Source organism: Octopus sinensis, linkage group LG4 (genome assembly GCF_006345805.1).
Source record: "Octopus sinensis linkage group LG4, ASM634580v1, whole genome shotgun sequence".
Classification (NCBI taxonomy): Eukaryota; Metazoa; Mollusca; class Cephalopoda; order Octopoda; family Octopodidae; genus Octopus; species Octopus sinensis.
In genome coordinates, this window is record NC_043000.1 from 90,094,492 (window position 1) to 90,115,083 (window position 20,592).

General features: G+C 34.9%; 1 protein-coding gene across 2 annotated transcripts in view; it reads right to left on the minus strand.

The window, feature by feature from the left end:
* The window catches only part of LOC115210320 (regulator of nonsense transcripts 1), a 70,309-nt gene that overhangs the window by 3,999 nt on the left and 45,718 nt on the right, over positions 1 to 20,592 (minus strand). The window contains exons 9-22 of one of the 2 annotated variants that reach the window (XM_029778844.2): positions 20,343 to 20,489; positions 16,529 to 16,617; positions 16,091 to 16,205; positions 15,352 to 15,495; positions 14,230 to 14,443; positions 12,688 to 12,805; positions 11,866 to 12,022; positions 10,170 to 10,312; positions 6,933 to 6,975; positions 6,680 to 6,811; positions 5,134 to 5,215; positions 4,681 to 4,716; positions 2,280 to 2,465; positions 2,018 to 2,145 (exon numbers count right to left, since the gene is read on the minus strand). In XM_029778844.2, the coding sequence (XP_029634704.1) occupies positions 2,018 to 2,145; positions 2,280 to 2,465; positions 4,681 to 4,716; positions 5,134 to 5,215; positions 6,680 to 6,811; positions 6,933 to 6,975; positions 10,170 to 10,312; positions 11,866 to 12,022; positions 12,688 to 12,805; positions 14,230 to 14,443; positions 15,352 to 15,495; positions 16,091 to 16,205; positions 16,529 to 16,617; positions 20,343 to 20,489 (1,734 nt within the window). The remainder of the gene's footprint in view (positions 1 to 2,017; positions 2,146 to 2,279; positions 2,466 to 4,680; positions 4,717 to 5,133; positions 5,216 to 6,679; positions 6,812 to 6,932; positions 6,976 to 10,169; positions 10,313 to 11,865; positions 12,023 to 12,687; positions 12,806 to 14,229; positions 14,444 to 15,351; positions 15,496 to 16,090; positions 16,206 to 16,528; positions 16,618 to 20,342; positions 20,490 to 20,592) is intronic. The other variant, XM_029778845.2, reaches the window with a different exon arrangement.

Genomic DNA, 20,592 nt, shown 5'->3' on the forward strand with positions numbered 1-20,592 from the left:
TTATGCAGCACTGGCATGAATGGTTTTTATGTGGCACCAAAAAGGACAAACCTGTATATGTAGGAGACAGCGATTTTACTTAGCTTGTCGTGTCTTATCAAGTACAGCAAATCACCACATCTCCCAGTCCCTTGTTATTTCCTCAGTAAGTCATCATCATCATTGTTTAACGTCCGTTTTCCATGCTAGCATGGGTTGGACGGTTCAACTGGGGTCTGGGAAACCAGTAGGCTGCGCCAGGCCCAGTCTGATCTGGCAGTGTTTCTACAGCTGGATGCCCTTCCTAACGCCAACCACTCCATGAGTGTAGTGGGTGCTTTTTACGTGCCACCTGCACAGGTGCCAGACGAGGCTGGCAAACAGCCATGGACGGATGGTGCTTTTTACATGCCACCGGCGAAAGTTTTCCAGTAGCTTTTTCAAAACCAATACATGTAAAAGCACCCATTATGCTCTTGGAATGGTTGGCATTAGGAAGAGCATCCAGCTGTAAATACCAAGCCAAAATCAGATTGGAGCCTGGTACAGCTCTCCAGCTTACCAGGTTCAGTCAAACCATCTAACCCATGACTATGGAAAATGAACACTAAATGATGATGTATTTACAATAACATCAAGAATATGTATGTTTGTTTGACAAAGTTGCCACAATATTCTAAATGGCACCTTTGGAGGTCGTTTTCACTGCCAAAATGTTTTTTGCCATTGGAGGAAAATCCAGAAACATCAATATCTGATTTATCAAAAGACAAGTCACTGTTATTTTTGCAACATTTCGTAAACCTCCAAGTGCAAACCTTTCCTAGTTGAATTACTACTTGCTGAAGCCATATTGCTAATTTGTAAAAATATAAATTAAAAACTACTTCGAATGTTGAGCAAAAAAAAAAAAGTCGTCGAAAATTTCACAGTATTTACAATAGTATTTTGCGATGGACTGGCGTCCCATCCAGGTGGGGGAACCGATATGCCAAGGAAACCAGGAAAACGGCCCTTATGAGCCAGGCACGGCTTGAGAAGGAACAAACAAACAATAGTATTTAGGTAGAAATGGCCCTATCTTGCATTATATTATGACTTTGAAATTTCAAGAATGTGATTTTTAGAATGATATTTGCAGGCAGCTGTGACAAGCTGGATCTGGTCAGTTTTAACAAGATAGAATATTAGGCCAAATATAGCCAATTTAAATGCTAAAGCGTTAAAGGATTCACATACAGAAATCCTTCAACATAATTCTATCAGCTGTTTCTAAATAGCTTAAAAATGGAAAACTTATTTTATAAAAATCTTTGCAAATCCTTATTTTCTAAATTAAATGAAACATATAAGCAGTGTGTTTTATTAGAAACACTGAGATGAAGCGGTTAAGGTAACAAGTTGACAAGATCATTAGAGTGTCATGCTGTAATTCATTCTAACTCACTGCCTTCTGAGGTATTGGAGTTTTCCTGTCTCTGGAAAAAATTAGCTATATTTAAAAATATCAAGGCAAACATCAGTGAGACACCCCAACAATTCCTCCAAGAGTTTAGCTTTCAAGGAAGGTAAGCAGGCAGTGAAGTAGACTGCGACTGAAAGTGAATTCCCTTTGCCAGCAGAAGGTACATAGTTTTTTTTTTTTTGTTTATCTTTATTTTCCCCTTCTTTTTAATACTTAAACTTCGCTTTCCCATCAGTTAGGTGGAATTTGTTGAGGCAGATTTTCTATGGCTGACTATTCTTCCTGTTACCAACCAACACCCATTCTCAAAGAATGGTAACATCTCCCCACCTCAATCAGACACATTTTTCAAAGATTACTAAAAATGAACATTGCTTGTTTCCAATTATCATATGATGTCAAAATAAGGGTACACACACAAAATCTTCACCCAGTTTCTTTCTACCAAATCCACTCTCAGGACTTTGGTTGGTTCAAGACTAACAAAAGACACTTGCCCCAACCACACAGACACACCTGGGCCTCAATACTAATGCTAAAAATATATTTAAAAAAAAATTAACAAAAACCCACCTGACTGGCTTGACTTTGACTGGCCTGGGCCACATTTTGTTGAGTAACATTTTGCTGTTGAGTTGTGCTATAACGAGGTGGTTTCTGGCGACCAGGTCGATTCTTGCGCAAACCACTACCACGTCCAACTGGAAGAACAACAAAAGCCAATACAATGAATTGAAAGAAAAAAGCAATCGGGGTTTAAATCTGTTTGAGAAGATTCAAATGAAAGTTCATAAATGTAAAGCTTTACTGTTGGATTAAAGAAAACAATAATTACCTGCATTACCAGAAGTTTGTTGTTGTTGCTGTTGACCTTGCTGATTTTGGAAATGCGGCACAGGAGACATGAACATACCAACAGGCACTGGTAAGTTCAAAGAATTGGCTGCAAAACTCCTGTCAGAGGCAATATAGCTCAACTGGTCATGAGGACGAACCATTGGATCACGAATATTAACTCCAGCTACAGAAATAAATAATAATTTTAAAATATCTTAATTTTCAATGGAAATGTTTATATCACCAGAGAGTAAAAAAAAAACACAGACGTTTATTGAATTTAAATGGGCAAGAAGTTTGCCTGTGTAAAAGACAATTATCCCTGATGAAGAAAGATGATTGCTGCCAAAATAATTGCAGTTTTTATGTAACTTTGATGCTTATATTGGAATGAACTCTTATTCAGCTGTGTTCATGTAACCAGTCGCTATTAATATTTTATATATACACGCAGACACACACACACACACACAAAAACATACATGCATATATAAATCTATTGCTTCTTTACTTCACTACCAACTGTTTTTAAACTGTAGTTATGTCTTTGCAGAAGCCTATCATGTTTTAGACATCCATTACATAACTTATCTATACAATCCCCTACCAATGCTTATCAATTTAAATGTTTCTGTATTCATTCACTTCTTAAATCATCTCTTTATATACAATGCAAAGCGTGACTAGAGAAACCAGCAAAACAATCAACATCTATATTGGCTATTAATACATAGAGATTCTGAAGCCCCAGTCAGTTGGGTTATGCTAGTGGCATTGCTTTCCTTGTTTAAATTAGTCTGTCAAAGATGGAAAAAGAGCAAATTCAAACAATTTTATAAGAGTTCAAAATTGGACATGAAGCAGCAAACTTTGCTTCCAACATCAACCAAGCACTTAGCCAGGGGACTGTCAATGAACATAAAGCTTAACATCAATTCTAAACATTTTAGTGGAGATGAGACAGCTTTGAAAACAAGGAATGTCACAGATAATGATTATTGATGGCCATTAATGATATGTACACATGCAGTACAATTCAAGCAACAGAATTTAACAAGTCAAGTTATTCAACACTGGCACCATAGCTTGACAAATGAGTACTGCACAGACTAAATGAAAATAAACATATATTGCCAAAGAGTTCTGCTTTGTGCTTCTTCAATAACACCAAGAACTGTAATATTTATTCAGTCCAGCACTGATCAGCTAAAATTGATCAACTCTCTATGTCAACATTTTGACCACGTCTTGTAAATTATTCTACAGAAAGTGAACAAATGGCACTACAAAACTATTAACCCAGCTTCCAACCAGACTGTTCCGACAGACTACCACTTTTATTAACATCTCAATAACTTCTTGCAAAAAGGTCATCACCCAAATAGCAGGTAAAATACCTCCAAAGTATTAATTAGCCTAGAATATTATTGGGAATAAAATAGACTTGCTTTTTACTGGCAGAAATGTGCACATTTTAAATAATTTTTATTTTGGTAAGTACAGTTTATTCAGAGTCAAGATGGATTGTTCTAAAGTTGATGGTTAAAAATCACAATTATTTTTGGCACCAAGTTAAAATATGACAATAATTTAAGCTTTATAACATCTCAAAAAGAACAGCCAAGTCTGACAACCAAAGTATCATAATTTCAATCTAATTTGATCTCATTCAGCTTCAGGTCAGGCTGAACCATATATTCTAAAATAATTTTATGGTTACAACTCCTAAAGAGAACATGTACAATTATTAAACATATATGTTTAACCACATAGAATTACATCATTGGATCTACATTGCTTTAAACAAGCTTTTATGACCATAGCATGGAAAGCGGACGTTAAACAATGATGATTGTTTAAGGCATACAATCTGAGTTATGACAGATACAATTTTCTTAGATGACATCCAGCTCTTAGGATGCAAATCCTTATTTCTTTCTATTAACATTTACTTTACATCACCAATTTTCGTCAGATATTTAAAAAATAAACAACAACACAGCCATGTTGTAATTCATATTCAACACCTGATTTTGATCTAGCTTTTGGGAAATATTCAAGGACTTAGTTAAAAAAAAAGTTGGGGAGGATTACTATATTGACATCAGTTGTACAAATTAGGACCACATGATAAATTATTTTCTTTATGACATTCAGGGAAACAGCCAACTAATTTGTGGCCAGTGGCTTCTCGACACTTTAGCTATACTAAAGCCATTAGTACACTTCAAAGGTGTCAGGCATCTTTCACTATAGCTCTTCAGGCACCAATGTATTGCACTGCTAAAATATATTAAATTCTAACCACTTAAAGACTGAAGAAGGCCACTTTTCAGGTGAAAGTGGAACAAAGACACTCCCCCAAAACTCAATGATGAAGATGGTTGCCAGTAACTTACTTGAAAAATTAGAGTTAAATCCCTTGCCAGCAGGTTCTGAAAGAAGAGAGAGAAATTCTAAAATACTAAATGAAACAGAAATTTTAATCACTCTACACAAAATTCAAGTCAAATTCGTTAGCTCCTATGATACGGAAGTAACAACTGACAATATTCAATAAAACATTAAACATTATGACAATCCACTTGGAATTAAGGCAATATATTCTTTTCTGGACATGTGGCTGTGTTGGTTGTCTTTTTTTTAAATATCTGATGAGGAGGTTGGGCAATGTAAACACCAAACACACAAGAAATATCTCATCATTCTAGCCTATAACAAAACAAGTCATATTTCAAATCAAAATCAATGTTTTCAGAAACAAAAATGTATCTATTTCAATAAAAGTTCATCTTGGTTTACAAATACATCAAAAAGATATACACAGGATAGAAATTATGGAAACAACTTACTACTTCCACAACGATCATAAACACTGCCTGGAATTAGAACCTCTCTTGCATCAAACATGGTGTTGCTCATAAATCTGCCACCCTTTAAAGTAAAGAAAATGGAAAAAAATTTAAGACATGAATAGAAAGACAAATTTAAGTTTCATGCAACAATTCTCCTTTCCCAACATTGTACATAATTTTCTTTTATATAGAAATTTACAAATTAGAGTATATAAATACCTACACCAAGAAAATAAAGTATCTTTATAAAACAGACTATCATTATTGTATGCTAAGTAATAGAAGTATAGTAATAAAACCCTAACTGACTACAGACCAAGTCATGCCTCTCAGATAAATGCAACCTACAGCTACCTTTGAATTAAAATTAGTACAGTATAAAACACTTGAGCAGTTCTCAGGTCTAAGTCTGAAAAGATAACTCTAATAACAGTGCTAATTAGAGTACTATATACATACACACACGCACAAACCATTAAAAACTACCCATTTTACCAATGCTAGCAACCAGAAAATGTGAACTAATGATGGCAATAAAAACAGTATAGTAATAATAATTTTGAGGTTGGAAAATATCTTTAAAATTAACCAGATTTGACCCACTACTACCTATAACTACTGACTGATATGTCAATTCCAATGAATTCCAAAATTTCTATTACACATGATTCACATTTAGCACTACCTCTTAAGCCAGTGTTTCTCATACAAAGAAGTTGGAATGTAAGGAATGGTGGGGGAGGGAGCAGACAAAATGCCATTGTTGTTTTAATGTCTAATTTACCATGCTTGGATGGGTACGATGAGTATGTTGAAGCAAAGTTTTTCTGTAGCTAGATACCCTCCCTGTTGCTAACCCACACTTGTTTACAAATGACGAAAGTAATCTCTAAGTTTAGCGAACAATGAACAGTCTGGACATGTTTTATGCAGTGAACTGTAAAAAAAAAACACCATTTAAGGAGCATTTTATTTTACAAAGACCACACATGTCAAAATATGTTTGAAATCTTAGATATTCTTTCATGATGGACAGCAAGCCAATAACTCTGGCAGGAAGTCATTGTATACAAACCAACAGGCACACACGCATGCATGCGCATACACACACAATGGACTTCAGTTTCCAGCTACCAAATCCACTCAGAAGACTTTGGTTGGCCTGGAGCTATAGTTGAAAAACACTTGCACAACATACCATGCCACGGGACTGAATCTGAATCTACATGGTTAGGAAGCAAACTTCTTAATCGCATTGCCGTGCCTGTTATGTTTCATAAACTTTAAAACTTGCCCAACACCATGGAAATGAATGAAAAAAATTATATGGATATATACAGAGTAGAAGTGGAGAGTAAAATTTTCAATAATATTTAGAGGAGGGGGATTAACCAATCTGAGAACTGCTGTTACATATGTACAAAACATTGGTTTAAATAAACAATGGAACTTTGTTCATATCGGGCGGGGGCAACTTGCAGAAGAGAGCAGACCACTGTGACATAGAAATAACATTAAGGATGACTAAATAAATAAAACATACAGGGTTGGTAGTGTTAACAAGTTTCCTGGGTTTGCTAAACTGGATTAGCGATTCTTTGAGGTTATTGAGGGCTCCTTCTACCAGACATTTCTGTTCTTTGTAATATGTAAGCAGATGATTCCAAAGAGGTTGCTGTGAAAAGATAAAATAAATTATATTTAGTCAAATACAATCATGCAATACCAACTAATTTTATGAAACAAGTAACATTATGTAGCTTTTTTTTTCTCATTAAAAAAAAAAGAGGATTTACCTTAGATAGTACTTTGGGGTTGCCAACAATTATAATTCCATATCTAAAAGAAAGTAAATTTTCAAATTAAGAATGCACAAATGCACAAGAGAATTACAATAATATTCAATAATAATAACTTGTATAAATGTTGGTTGGTTTCTTCAGTCAAACCTTGTCATATAGAGAGAAGAGAGAGAGAGAGAGAGCAAGAGGTGTAGGCATCACAACTGTCTAAAAAATACACATTTCTTATAAAATATTTCAAAGATAAGTTTTTGCTCAAGCAGATTGTAATTATGTAGATAAAATTTATTGAAAATAAGAAATTTGTCTTAGTATTTTCTTTGAAAATCAGTATTCATTTCATAATCTTGTATAAGCACCAAGAAATTTGATAAAAGTTAAATAATTATTGTCTGTAAGCCATATTTCCTAATATTACCACCTATGGTGGCAAAATTATACTTCTGAAGTTATCCAAAATAAGACAGCTAACACTAGTATAAATATTAGAGCAAAAATGAGCATAAATCAATGTGACCATAGATTCTCCAAATCAATATCCATGTAAACTAATTGATTATTTCATCCTCATCATTTAATATTCACTCTTTCATGCTTGCATGGGTTGGATGGGGTTTATTCGAGGTAGATTTTCGATGGCTGGTCGCCCTTCCAGTTGCCAATCCCCAATTGTTTCCAAGCATGCATATTAGTGTTGACATGTAAAATAATTTATTATACACAGAAATCAAAACATGATGAAGGCTGCAAAAGCGCCATAATCCTAGTGATAAGCGATTAAATAAATATATTCACCTCTCATACCTCACCTACTGTTTATGATATATATGTCTATAAAATAATAAAGAAAGCCAGGGGGTAGTAGATGAATATATTTATTTCACCAGTTGATATCCATAGGATGATGAAATATTAACTAATGAGATAAATATATTCATCTCACACCTCTTGACTTTCCATATACTCCTCATGAAATCATTTTCACTGATTGGATTTACTGGATTTCAACTCCATAGGACTCTACATTACACACCTACGTATTGGTTTACTGTGGTTTAAAGCCTGGTCCACTAAAGGAGCTTTTTTGTGATTACCATTGGATTATATAAATCCATATATTGTGCATTATTAACCACATGGTTTCAGGTCCAGTTCTATATTCTTATGCATGGCACATTGTATGTGTGTGTATGCATATATATATATATATAGTTTTGATTACGGGGGGGGGGGTTGCTATAAAGGATCACAGCACATCTAAGTGAAACATGCCATAAATTGGCTAAACAATGCAAAACCAACTATTATTCACCACTGAATAAGTTCATTGACTGTTAGGTAATCTAGCATGCCAATAGTACTCGAAAGAATCCAATGATGAATGGAACCTTAAGCACAGCATAAAAACATTAAAACAGACGAATGGTGTGTTTCATTAAGGGTCATTATGATGTAAGCATAATATATACTTGACTGTACCATGCTTACATCACAGTAGAGATTCTCAGCAAAAAATTTGTAGTGATTCCAAATAATCCCATAGTTTTTATTGTGTGTGCATGCGTACATATGTAGGTTGGTATGTATATGAGTGTGTACATATATATTTGTCCTCGACTAAAGTTGTTTGCTGTTGCTTTTGTAAACATATCAACCACTTGCTTAGTGCTTTCAAAGAGGTGTGAAATGACAGATCACTTACTTGAAATAAACAAGTAAGGGTTAGTGACAGGAGGGGCACCGGGCTGTAAAGCAATGCCTCAATAACATATTCCACTAATTCATGCTAACATGGAAAAATGGATGCAAAACAAATGAAAGCAGTGGCAAATAACCCTTGTCCAGCCTGCTCCCCACTGCACTCCATCATTCAACTAAAACTAACACAATCAATTAGAGATCTTAAAAGCAAGATCAAATGAAATTCTCCAAATCTTAAAAACTTGTACAATGCAAAATGCATGGATGTCCAACTAAAGAGCTGAAAGAAGATACAAATTAAAACTGGTCACTAAGATTTTCTTGTAAGAAAGATTATCACTCAATTTTGAATGTATAATATTGTGATCTACTGACATTTGTCCAGGTCTTCGTTTTGTTTAGTGGATATGGACTATCTCCTGTTGTAGATGACAGATGAGGGTTCCGTAAACAAGATGCACGAAGGATTTGCTTATAGCAATCAGATGTTTGTGTTGTACATTAGCTCACTACCTCCAGCAAATCAACATCACCTGTACAAGTGCACTGTGGGCTACACACCAGATCCTGAAGTGATTGCTGAGCAACATAAAATGAGATCTTGCAATCTGAGTACAACAACCAAATCATTAGGACATGCACCTTCATACTTTAATCGTTTAGAGAATTATTATTGCTGTCGAACAGATTTTCTACATCAGTAAATGTATTTACTGTGAAAATCTTTATATAGATAGCCTGCACAGAGAGTCGTTCGTCGAGGGGCGGTGCCTGCCATACGTTGATAATAGGCAAACACCTTGAAACCGTATGTGGCATCCGCTTCTTCGGGGAATGATCTCCCTTTGCAGGCTAGAGGACGCCGTGAATGCGTCAGCCCTTCTGGTGACGTTGATGATCGCCTGGGGCTAAATGCATCAGTAACACCCCCACCGCCCTGCCCTGTCCCTAGCCACATTCGGATGGCTAACGTCCCTTATGTTATATATATATATATATATATAGTAAACTATTGATGTCCATATCATCATTCTCCTTATATATGTAGTTTTGATTACAGGGTATCCATAAATTATTGGAAATGGATTCCTTTCAAAAATTTAATTTTTGTTTTTAATTTTGTATTTTGATATCTATAAAAAAAAAACTGATTCTTTAACTTGGGTTTAACTTTTCTCAAATTTCCCCTTAACTGAGCAGTTTTTTTGCAAATCAATTTACGATTATAATAGCGCAATTTATATACATCACTGGCAGGCAAGTTACTTTCATTTTCAACTGAGATAAAGTCCCTTATGAATAAGATGTGTTCAAAAAGCTAATATATATTGGAGGGAGACATCCAGCAATGGCTAGCATGAAAACCAGATGCATCACACCCTTTTAAGCATTTCAATGGCATTCTTGCAGCCAACCACCATAGACCTACATGAGAGCTGTCACCTCTGACATAGGAAATGGTGAATAATACATTCACTTTCTTTCTTTACTACAAGATCTGAGCAAACAAACTCCATAAATCTAGCTTACCGTGCTCTTGTGAGGGCAACATTCAAACGACGGGGATCATTCAAAAAACCAATTCCCTGGTGTTCATTGGATCGGACGCAGGACAGGATGATAAAATCTTTCTCACGTCCTTGGAAAGCATCCACACTTGCAACCTCAATTTCCTGAAATAAGTAAAATATATTTGATTAGTAACTGACAGCAATGTAAACCCCATCATGGTGTCACATTCCTTTAGAACTGGCATATCTTGGTCAGTATTGTACAAACAACAATGAAAATAAAATAACCTTCCAGAGCCATACACACACACACACACACACACACAGAAATACACTGACTATTTAAAAAATACTCAGGAATTTAGAGTGATTTAGTAAAATAAGTCATTAAGCTGGTGGATTGGCAGAGTTGAAAGGGTATTAAAAAATGCCCCACAGGATTTATTCCAAGTTCAAAACCTATTGACCTCAAGTTTGCCTGTCAGTCTTTCAGTGTTAAAATACCAAGCAAATACTAGGGTCACTTGTACTGGTTAACAACTTCTCCTTAAAAATTTGCTGGCCTTGTGCCTAAATCAGAACTATTATTAAGCTGCTGGGAGAAACAAGAAGTTCTAACACAAAAGGGAAGGTTCCAATTTAAATTTGCATTCTTTAAAAGCAAAATAGTATTTCTGAGAGAGTTAGTATCAAAAGAATTGAGACCAATCAGTATTCTTGTGCAATTGTTATAATATATGCCTTTTGTCACTATCACATCTACAAGAGAACATTCTCAGATCTAATGTACTCAATAGAATTTAAAATCAGAACAAATAGTGGAAGATTTAGTCCACAGTGCTACTGATTCAGGTAATATCACAAGGGTACAATTTTGAAAATAATTTGTTGACTTTTGCTTTTTCTGAACTAAAATTGACAAGCTGATTTCAAAACTACAGACAGTTTTCTTCTCTCACGTGTTTTCTCTGAATAAGCGCAATTGTACTGATTGTCCATCAGTAATAAAGTTGGTCAGCTGCTTTTATTTCAATTATCACCATCATCATTAATGCTTTCTCACTGGGAAACAGTTGATTGAATAAACTCCAATACTCGACGAGTACTTTTATTTTATGGACCATGAAAAGATGAAAAAGGCAAATTTGATCTCAGTGGGGTTTCTAACTTAGAATGTAAAGAACCGGAACAAATACTACAAGGTATTTTATTCTGTGCTTTAATGATTTTGCCCGCCATCACTCATTCCGATTTCTAACATTGGTTATCAAATTACTGACAATGCCAACATGGAAAAACAGACAATAAACGATGATGATAATACAACGTATTACCAGTATATTACTGATAACACAGAAATGAAAGGCAAAGTGCAATCTAATAACATTTAATCTTTTAGCATTTAAACAGGTCATATCAGACCTAAATAATTGACCTTTTTTATGTTCAAACCAGCCAGATGCAACCTTTCACACCTGCCTGACAATGTCATTCTAAAGGTAAACACATCATCAAAATCCCAAAGTTACAAGATAATGTGGTATTAATTCAATACTATGTGAATAAATAAGCATTGTTTGTCAGAGTAATCTGAATGCTGAAGGGTTAAACTCAGTGATGCAACTTAAGTACTTTTGCAAATGCACCAAATCTGAAACTAGTGACCTTTTCCTTACATTCATGCAAAGCCAAGAAAAGGAAAACTTTTTTTTTACCTGATACAATTTCTTGTTCAGTGCACCACTGTATTGCATATATTGCACAACATATGCTCTTTGTCCTTCATAGGGTGTTATAATTCCAATCTGCTCAGGTCTGATGCTGGAACGCAAAAACCGTGTAGCAATTTTCTCAACATTGGCAGCTTCCGTTCTTTCAATTAGAGGGGAGGAAAAAAATGAAAAAAATTCAGATTTTAATGTCAAGCAATATGTACACAACTAAGGAATTTTATTACCAATATATTTACAGATTATTTACCAAGTAAGTTATCTACCAAAAAATTTTAGTGGCTTAAGCCTGTAAATATACTGATTCAAAGTAATGTCAAGAACAATTTGTTTTTAAATACCATTTATGTCTCAGAGAAGGAATGACAGTGCTTATAACCATTAGAATGCCTTCAACACCTGTGTGAAGAAATGGAAGAAAATCCAATCTACCCCATAGGTTTCTGTACAGCTTCAATCTACCCAATTCATCCACAGGGTTTGGGTCAATCAGAATTTATGGGAGAAGACATTTTGTCAACAAGTAACACAATGATATAGAACTCAGTGTTTCTTTTTTGGAATAGTGGATTTCAAACTACAAAATTATAAATAATAGCATGTAAATATTGGGTTAGAAAACCCTTTTGGATTGAAAAAAAAGTTAAAAGCTACCTGTGGGGTTGGAACCCACATTTGTTGATATGAGAGGCATTCTAAACTCATCATTTGAATTTCTCTATTTTAGAAGTTTTATTCTTACCAGTGAGAACTATATATATATATATATATATATATATAAACGTATCAAACTAAATAGAAATTTACCTGTTTAAATACGATGTGCCTGAACTTGAGATTTCTTCTTGACCAGCAGTTGTATAGAAGAACATGGGTTTATCCAACTGAGGCCATGGAAAATCCAGAGTCTTTCGAGTTCTCTCAGCTGCAAAGGAAATGAGATACTTTATCACTAATAATAATTATTGGCCACAAGAAACCTTTACATGCAATACAGGTCTGACAGGAGCTTGTTCTTGTTATGAGCATATCCAGTTACAGTATATTATTGGTCATTATTTCAAAAGTAAAGATATTTTAAAATAGAAATAAGTGTGTGTGTATTTATTTTAACCTCTACTGCAAATTCCAGTAGTGCAAGATTGTTTACCAAATTGAATGAGGTAAAGTATTCATCAACTGAATTGACTGTAATACATATTTAACAGCAGCTAATTCCATCTGCAGTGGGCCACATAATAAAGACAAACTCAGATTTGAACTCAGATTAGTCAAGTACCAACTAAAAGACCAGATTTCAGTGCTGAAATATCAGGATATTAAACAATAATGATTTGCCATATCTGCACAAGCCTGTGTGTTTATGTGTGAAAGAAGAAAGTATAGCTGGTGGATTCTGAACAAATGAACAATAATTCATTCATTCAAGTTAAGAACAATGGAACAACTCAGGCTCTCAAGAAGGCACCATATTACACATCCTGGTCTAGCTGTGCCAGCACACAGCTCATCAGTGTTGACAGTGTGATGAAATACAGCACACCATTCATAAAGATGACAAGTATCTATAAGACCTATAGGGACTATATCAAAACTGATTGAAGGAAGTGCAGATAGATTACACGAATTTTAAATAGATCAGCTTTCTTTTCATCATTAGTATCCAATAACTAAAATTCCTATACCAAATAGTGTGATCAAATTAGCAATCATCATCATGTCATAAAATGGCTTTCCTGCTGTCATAGATTGAACAGTTAAATAAGATTCAATAATCCAGAACTGTCAAGCTCTAAAGTCTGCTTTGGCTTGGTTTCTACAGCTGGATGCCGTTCCTAATGCCAGCTACTTTACAGAGTGTACTGGGAACCTTTTTTGTGGTACTGGCACATGTCACCAAGTAACTAACAAGACAAGCACCCTTGATAGAGTGGGAGTGCAGTATTGAGAGAAGTGGCTTTGTGCCAAGTGTTAAGAGGCTAATGTATAATAGAGGGACAAGGACAGGCTAGATGTACATAAAAATAGAGTACATGCAGTATCTATAAAAGCAGTTGATTATACACAATACCAAGGAATAATTTGAATACCAAGGAATAATTTCACACTGAATGTGAAATGTTGAACAAAAAAGAGAAAACATCATCCAAGTCTAAAGGTTACAGGAAGGTCTATACTAGAGAGAACTGCTTGTTTGGACTGACAGTGGATGAAAAAAAAAGACTTAATTATTAAAGACAGATTTTTAAATCAATAGACTCCACAGAAAAGACTTGGGAATTATAGGTATATATATCATATTACCAGCAATCAATGCAAAACTGATGATGATTCTATAAAAATACTTACCAGCTGTGACTCCGTTTTGCAATGACCCTTCATAGAAAATGTTGGAAGGAAATGCACTCAGAGCTGGATGCATACGGTATTGGACCTGCAGACGAATTGGTCGAATGCCCAACACGACAAGGCGCTCAAACAATGATTGGGAGAGTCCAGCACGAGCTGCTTTCTTACACATGACAACTGGTCCTAACTGGCAATGGTCACCAACCAGGATTAACTAGAAAATACAGAAAAGAAAAAGAAATTTTTCTAAACAATTTCTAATCACGAGAAACCTAATTTATGTTTAACCTAACAAAAAAAAAAATTAATGACCTCATATGATGCATAAATGTTAACCATAATCGTACAAGCTGAAAACCAAAGAGAATTCTTGTTTAGCGTCATCCAGAAATACCTTTGGCTGAAGAGCCATAACCAGGTTGAAACACCATGGTGCAAATGCACATAGTCTGAAAGGAGAAGTTGGCCTCCAAAGATAAATAGAACAGCAATTAGCATATTCATATATTTAATTCTGCGAGAAAGTATGAAAAGTAAATAGGTGTGTCATTGCATTATTCCAGTATTGTTCATTTAGTACTTAATATCTTTACCTGTCATAATTCTACAGTTAAAAATATATACAGACACATTAACTGTATAGAGCTATAGCTACATTTTAACTTAACATTAAATGAAATGTTTGTTAATAAATTTTTGTCAATTTGGTCATATTCATGTAAACCACAGAAAAAAAACTGATTTAAATATGTTATTGAGACATTGTTTTACAAATGGATACTAGCCCTGTCACTAAGGCATACCTGCTTTTCAAAAAAGGAATCCCTTATTTCACATGGATTTTAAGTTGTGAAGCAAGCAGATGATTTGTTGACACAAGAACGGACAACATCATCACTCAAATTACAACTTTTGTACTAAACAACACTCATGCATGCACACACATATGATTGGCTTCTTTCATTCTCCTACCAAATCAACTCATAAGACTTTGGCTGGCCTTTGATTTTGTAGAAGACATTTGCCCAAAGCCCCACACATTGGCACTGAACCTGAAGCTATGGAGATGGAACATGTACTTGTTAATAATTAACCAAAAAGTCAGTAACAAGGAATACATACCTGCTTGCAACCCAAAACAACAGGGATCATACACTCTGGTTCAGTAGCTTGAGTGCTTTCATCTATCAAAACTGAGCGGAACTGCATTTTGGCTAATCGAGGATCACCAGCACCAACGCAAGTGCAACAAATCACATCAGCATGCTAAAAAAGAAACAATACCAAAATACATTACATCATGTTAAGTTTCTACTTCTCAAATAACATTTTGAATGAAAAGCATTCTGAGAGAGAGAGAAGATATGTAGAACTTTAAGCCACTCAACAATTAAATGACATCCATTCCAAACTCAGCATTTGTGTTACAAGTTCTCTGCCAATAGTTAATTTATTAAAATACTGAGAAGTGCTGAGAAATGATACTTGGGGTGTATTTAAAACTGTAAGAAAGTCATACACTGTATTTTGTCAGAGAAATAGGTGTAATCAGTTTGAAATGCCCTCTAATCAGACTAGTGGATGCATGCATTTTGGGGTGATTATCTCCTCTTCAGTATCACATAGTGGAAAGGAAAAGGGAAATGCTATGAACTGACAAGAAATGAAGGATATCTTTTATTATATACCCATCATCATACAGTGACTGGTTGCGCCAATTGGAGGTGCAAACTAACTTCAATAAAACTCTTAAAAGGAGGTTAGAAAACTTGCTCAGTTAGATGTCAAACAGAAAAACCACTGAATTTTCCAAAAGTCTGAGAATAAAATAATGAAAGAAATTTTGAGAGCTCTCACTCACTTGCAGTAGTTCTTTTTCACACTGTTTCTTGAGAGCTCGGTAACGTTTCTCATCAGCTGAAGACAACTCTCCAGTTTCGTCTTTAAGTTGTTGTAGTTTCTGAAGCTCAGGCATGCTAGATAAATAATAAAATAAAAAAGAATAATAATAAATAAATAAAAAATCAATCGTATACATATCATCATCAATTAACCGTTGTTCACTTTGGCAAATGTGTATAGAGATTTTGTTACAAGGTAATTTATATACAAATTACTCTATAAGTACTTTAACACAATATGAAAACTTCCTTCCACAAAGTTTAATTCTTTTTTCATATAATTAATATTTTTTAATTAAAAAAAATATTACATTGACTATAAAGAAGCCTTCACAAAAACTTTTTGTAGAATCAACTGATGTGATTAATGGAACTGAGACAGAAACATGGAAGCTTACCTGTCCATATTACGAATTTGGTTGTGTAGAGCTAAGAAGGAGACAGGAGAATCAATAGCTTCTCTGCTCTTGGCACAAAGACGAACAACCTGGAGAAAAAGAAACAGACATATATATATATATTGTTATAATGTGGACCTTCGTCCACTTGTATGTTGTTGTCAGCACTAATATTCTTGTCGCCACTATTATGTTGTGGCGGTGTTTTGCGTCATATTATCTTTGACTCATCTACTGTGCTACTGCTGATAGCTCTGCAAGACAACTTTGTAACGTCTACCTTGATGGTAACTCAAATTTGTATATATTGCATAACTGATACAGACTTCAACTACTGACTTTATAGTGACTGTCACGTAGGAAAGAGTGTACCATTTTCACTACATCTTCCCTTTTAATTTCTTTTCTTTGGGAAGCATGTAATTTTATTTTACTTTATTCGACCCTCCTCCCTTTTTAGCATTTCTTTTTCAACTTAATATTTTTTCTTTTTGGTGTTTGTTCTTCCTTTTACTTCCACTTGTATGCATAGGTTCAACCACCTGTAACGGTGTTGGTACCTAGAATGTATCATACAGCCATTCCATAGGCTCTTCCAATCTGTCTGATTCATTTTCTATGAATCTCTTCAACTGGCTTGTGTCTTTTCCCAATACCTTTTCTGCTTTTAATTCTGTACATCATTTTCCCTATGTACGTTATAATTTTTCCTTCTTCCCAGTCTTGTCTTCCTTTTTATACAAACTCATGTACACCTTATCACCAATTTTGAAAAATTTTGGATTGTTTTTCCTGGTACTTTTTCTTTCCTCACCAAGTAACAGTTTACCAAAAACTGATTTCATTTTCCTCACAAACATCAGTTCAGCTGGTGAGCTTTCTGCTATTGTATTGTGGTTCAGTGTCACCCTGTATACCCTTAGGAATTGCTACAGAGCAACTTGTCTATGGCTTCCTCATATGCTTTTCTCAAAGCTCTCTTAAAGTGCCCACAAAACACTGCCTGTCCATTTGGTAAGGCACTATTATTTTATGTTCTACCATGAACATTTCACAGAATTTTCTAAATTCACTGGACACAAATTTTGTTCCATTATCAGATATAATCACGTCTGTGATGTCAAATCTTGCAAAAAATTTATTACAACTGAGGCAGTTGGTCTTTTGCACTTAATTTCCAGTCATTTAGTAAAACTCAGCTGCTACTACTACTAAGGTGTAATAACCATTTAACAGACCTGCAAAATCAATATGTAGTCTTGACCATGGACTTTTAACTTCTGGTTAAGGCTCCCATTTTTTAGTAGGCAATTTCACTGTCAGAGCACATCCTCTGCAGCTTTTTACTATGTTTTCAACTTCCTTGTCTATCTTTGGCCAATACACATAAATGCGCATGAGTGCTTTCATCCTTGCGATCCCCCGATGTCCAATATGGAATTCTTTCAACATTCTTTTTTGTAGAGTCTCAAGTATCACTACCTTTTAGCCATACATCAGTATGCCACTGCATGTTGAATATATGTTTACATCTTATTTTTTCTTACCGAACCTTTTTTTGTCTTCTTTCACTGATCACAGAATTTTGTTTCATTAGTGAATGTTTCTTTTGACATGTGTCGCTTTATCTCCTCAAGAGTTATTGGTAACTCTAATACAATGTTCCATGTTATGTGTTTAATTTTCCCTTCAGCTCTTAGGGCTGTTATTACTGTGTCCTCAAATGGTTCACTATTTCTGGGTATTAAACTGGATAGGCAGTCAGCATGTCCTAACTTTCTTGAAGGTAAATATTTCATTGCATAGTCATAGTTTAGTAGTATGGTGCCCATCACTGCAAACTGTTTCCTGTATGTACTAAGATTCCTTTCTTAGATCTATAAATTATTAGCAACAGGCGATGGTCTGTAGTATAAACCATCTACGAACTTGTGGAACTTTTTTTTATGCCAGGTATAATTGCCAATGCCTCTTTTTCAATTTGGCTATAATTTTTTCTGCTGGCAATAGTGTTCCTGACACGTGGGCTATAGCCTTTTGGCTGCCATCTTCACATTTGTGTAAGTGTAACAGCATCTACCCCATACTCACTAGCATCTGTTGCCAGTATTGTTTCCAACTTCGGATCAAAGTATGTAAGCAACAAGTCTGAAGTTAACATACTTTTTAGTTCCTCAAATGTCTTTTAGCGTTTTTCTGACCAAAACCATTTGGCATCTTTTTTTAACAAACCATTTAGTGGGGGCCCTTGTATTGTGTATGTTCGGGATATATACTTGATAGCAGTTTACCAAGCCTAAAAATGATTGTAACAATTTTGCATTTGTTAGGGGAAGCATATTTCATATTGCTGTTGCAACACAGATAATGTAACCCTACATCCCATCATGGATAGAATGCTTTTTTTGAAGGTCTGCTTATCCATGACTGACTTCAAACTAAATAATATATCTGTCCAACCTATGCCAGCATGGAAAGTGGACGCTAAACGATGATGATATCAGTTCTTAAAGTAGTATAGGAGTGTGTGTGTGTGTGTGTGTGCATATAAATGGTCATATTTGATTTCAATATTCTGATACATGTGAATTAAAACTTTGCATATTTTTTGAATATGCAGAATTCTTTTGTTGACCCCTTTGTTATTACCATTTACCTGTTGAAATACATCATGTTTATTTCAATTGATTTTAAAAATAATGAAGAATTTAGTAAAATAACTATTATTGTTAAGTTGGTGTTTTAGAACATAAATTAGCCTGCAATTTGGATAAATAGATTTAATTCAGATCACTTTAAAATTGGAAATTTGTATTGTAAAAGCAAAGATGGTCCCAGAAGGGTTGATACCAAATGGGTTAATCTATATGAGAAAAGGGGAAAAAGCTACTATGTAAACTTTTATAATTGGCACGAGTTTCCCTATCTTTATTAATATTCAATATAGTAAATTTTGTAAATTGACCTAAGTTGAATATTATTACAATCAGAGTCTATAATAATTTTCAACAATTACAAGGATAACATCGTTTTAACATCCACTTTTCCATGGATCAGATGGTGTTTACCAAGGCAGATTTTTGACAGTTGGACATCCTTCACATCACCAAGTCTTGCCTGTTCCCAAACAAGGCCAGACCCATTTTTCACAGAAATTGTAAACGAGCAACATTGCTTATATGAATGTGATGTTCATTTACAACCATCATGTGATGACAAGACAAAGAGACAAAAACATACATATATACATGTGCAATATGCTTCTTTCAGTTTCTGGCTACCAAATCCACTCACAAGGCTTTGCTATCATCATCATTTAGTGTCTGCTTTCCATGCCGGCATGGGTTAGACAGTTTGACTGGAGGCTGCACCAGGTCCCAATCTGATTTGGCATACTTTCTACAGCTGGATGCCTTTCCTAATACCAACCACTCCAAGAGTGTAATGGCTGCTTTTTACATGATACCAGCACGGGTGCCAATTATGTGGCACTGGCATCAGCCACAACTACGATTTCACTTGGCTTGAGTTTTCTCAAGAATGGAATATTGCTAAAGGTGGTCAGTCACTTAACTCTGCTAGGCCCAACATTTGAAGGATGCCTTTTACATGACACCATCATCAGCCATGACTACAGCTTCACTTGGCTTGATGGGTCTTCTCAAGCATGGCACATTGCCAAAAGTCTCAGTCTCATTAAAAGATTTTCATTTTACATCCGTCCATAACAGACTGCCTTCTCCTTAGATAAATATTGAAGTGGGAGCAATAAATAAATATATATATATGAAATTATTCTTGAAAATATACAAACCTTTAAACCAGTTTTGTGTATCTTCTCGGTCAGTTGGTCAACAGCAATATTTGATGGTGCACACACCAGTACGGGCCCATTACCTTGCTTAACCAAGTGATATACAATAGTCGCTGAAGTCACAGTTTTACCAGTTCCTGGAGGGCCCTTGATAATGAAATTTGTAAGAACAGTTACAACAAAAGATTAGTATTATTAAAGAGAAGCTCAATCAAATAACCTAAAAGACATCATATAATCATTGGTAGGC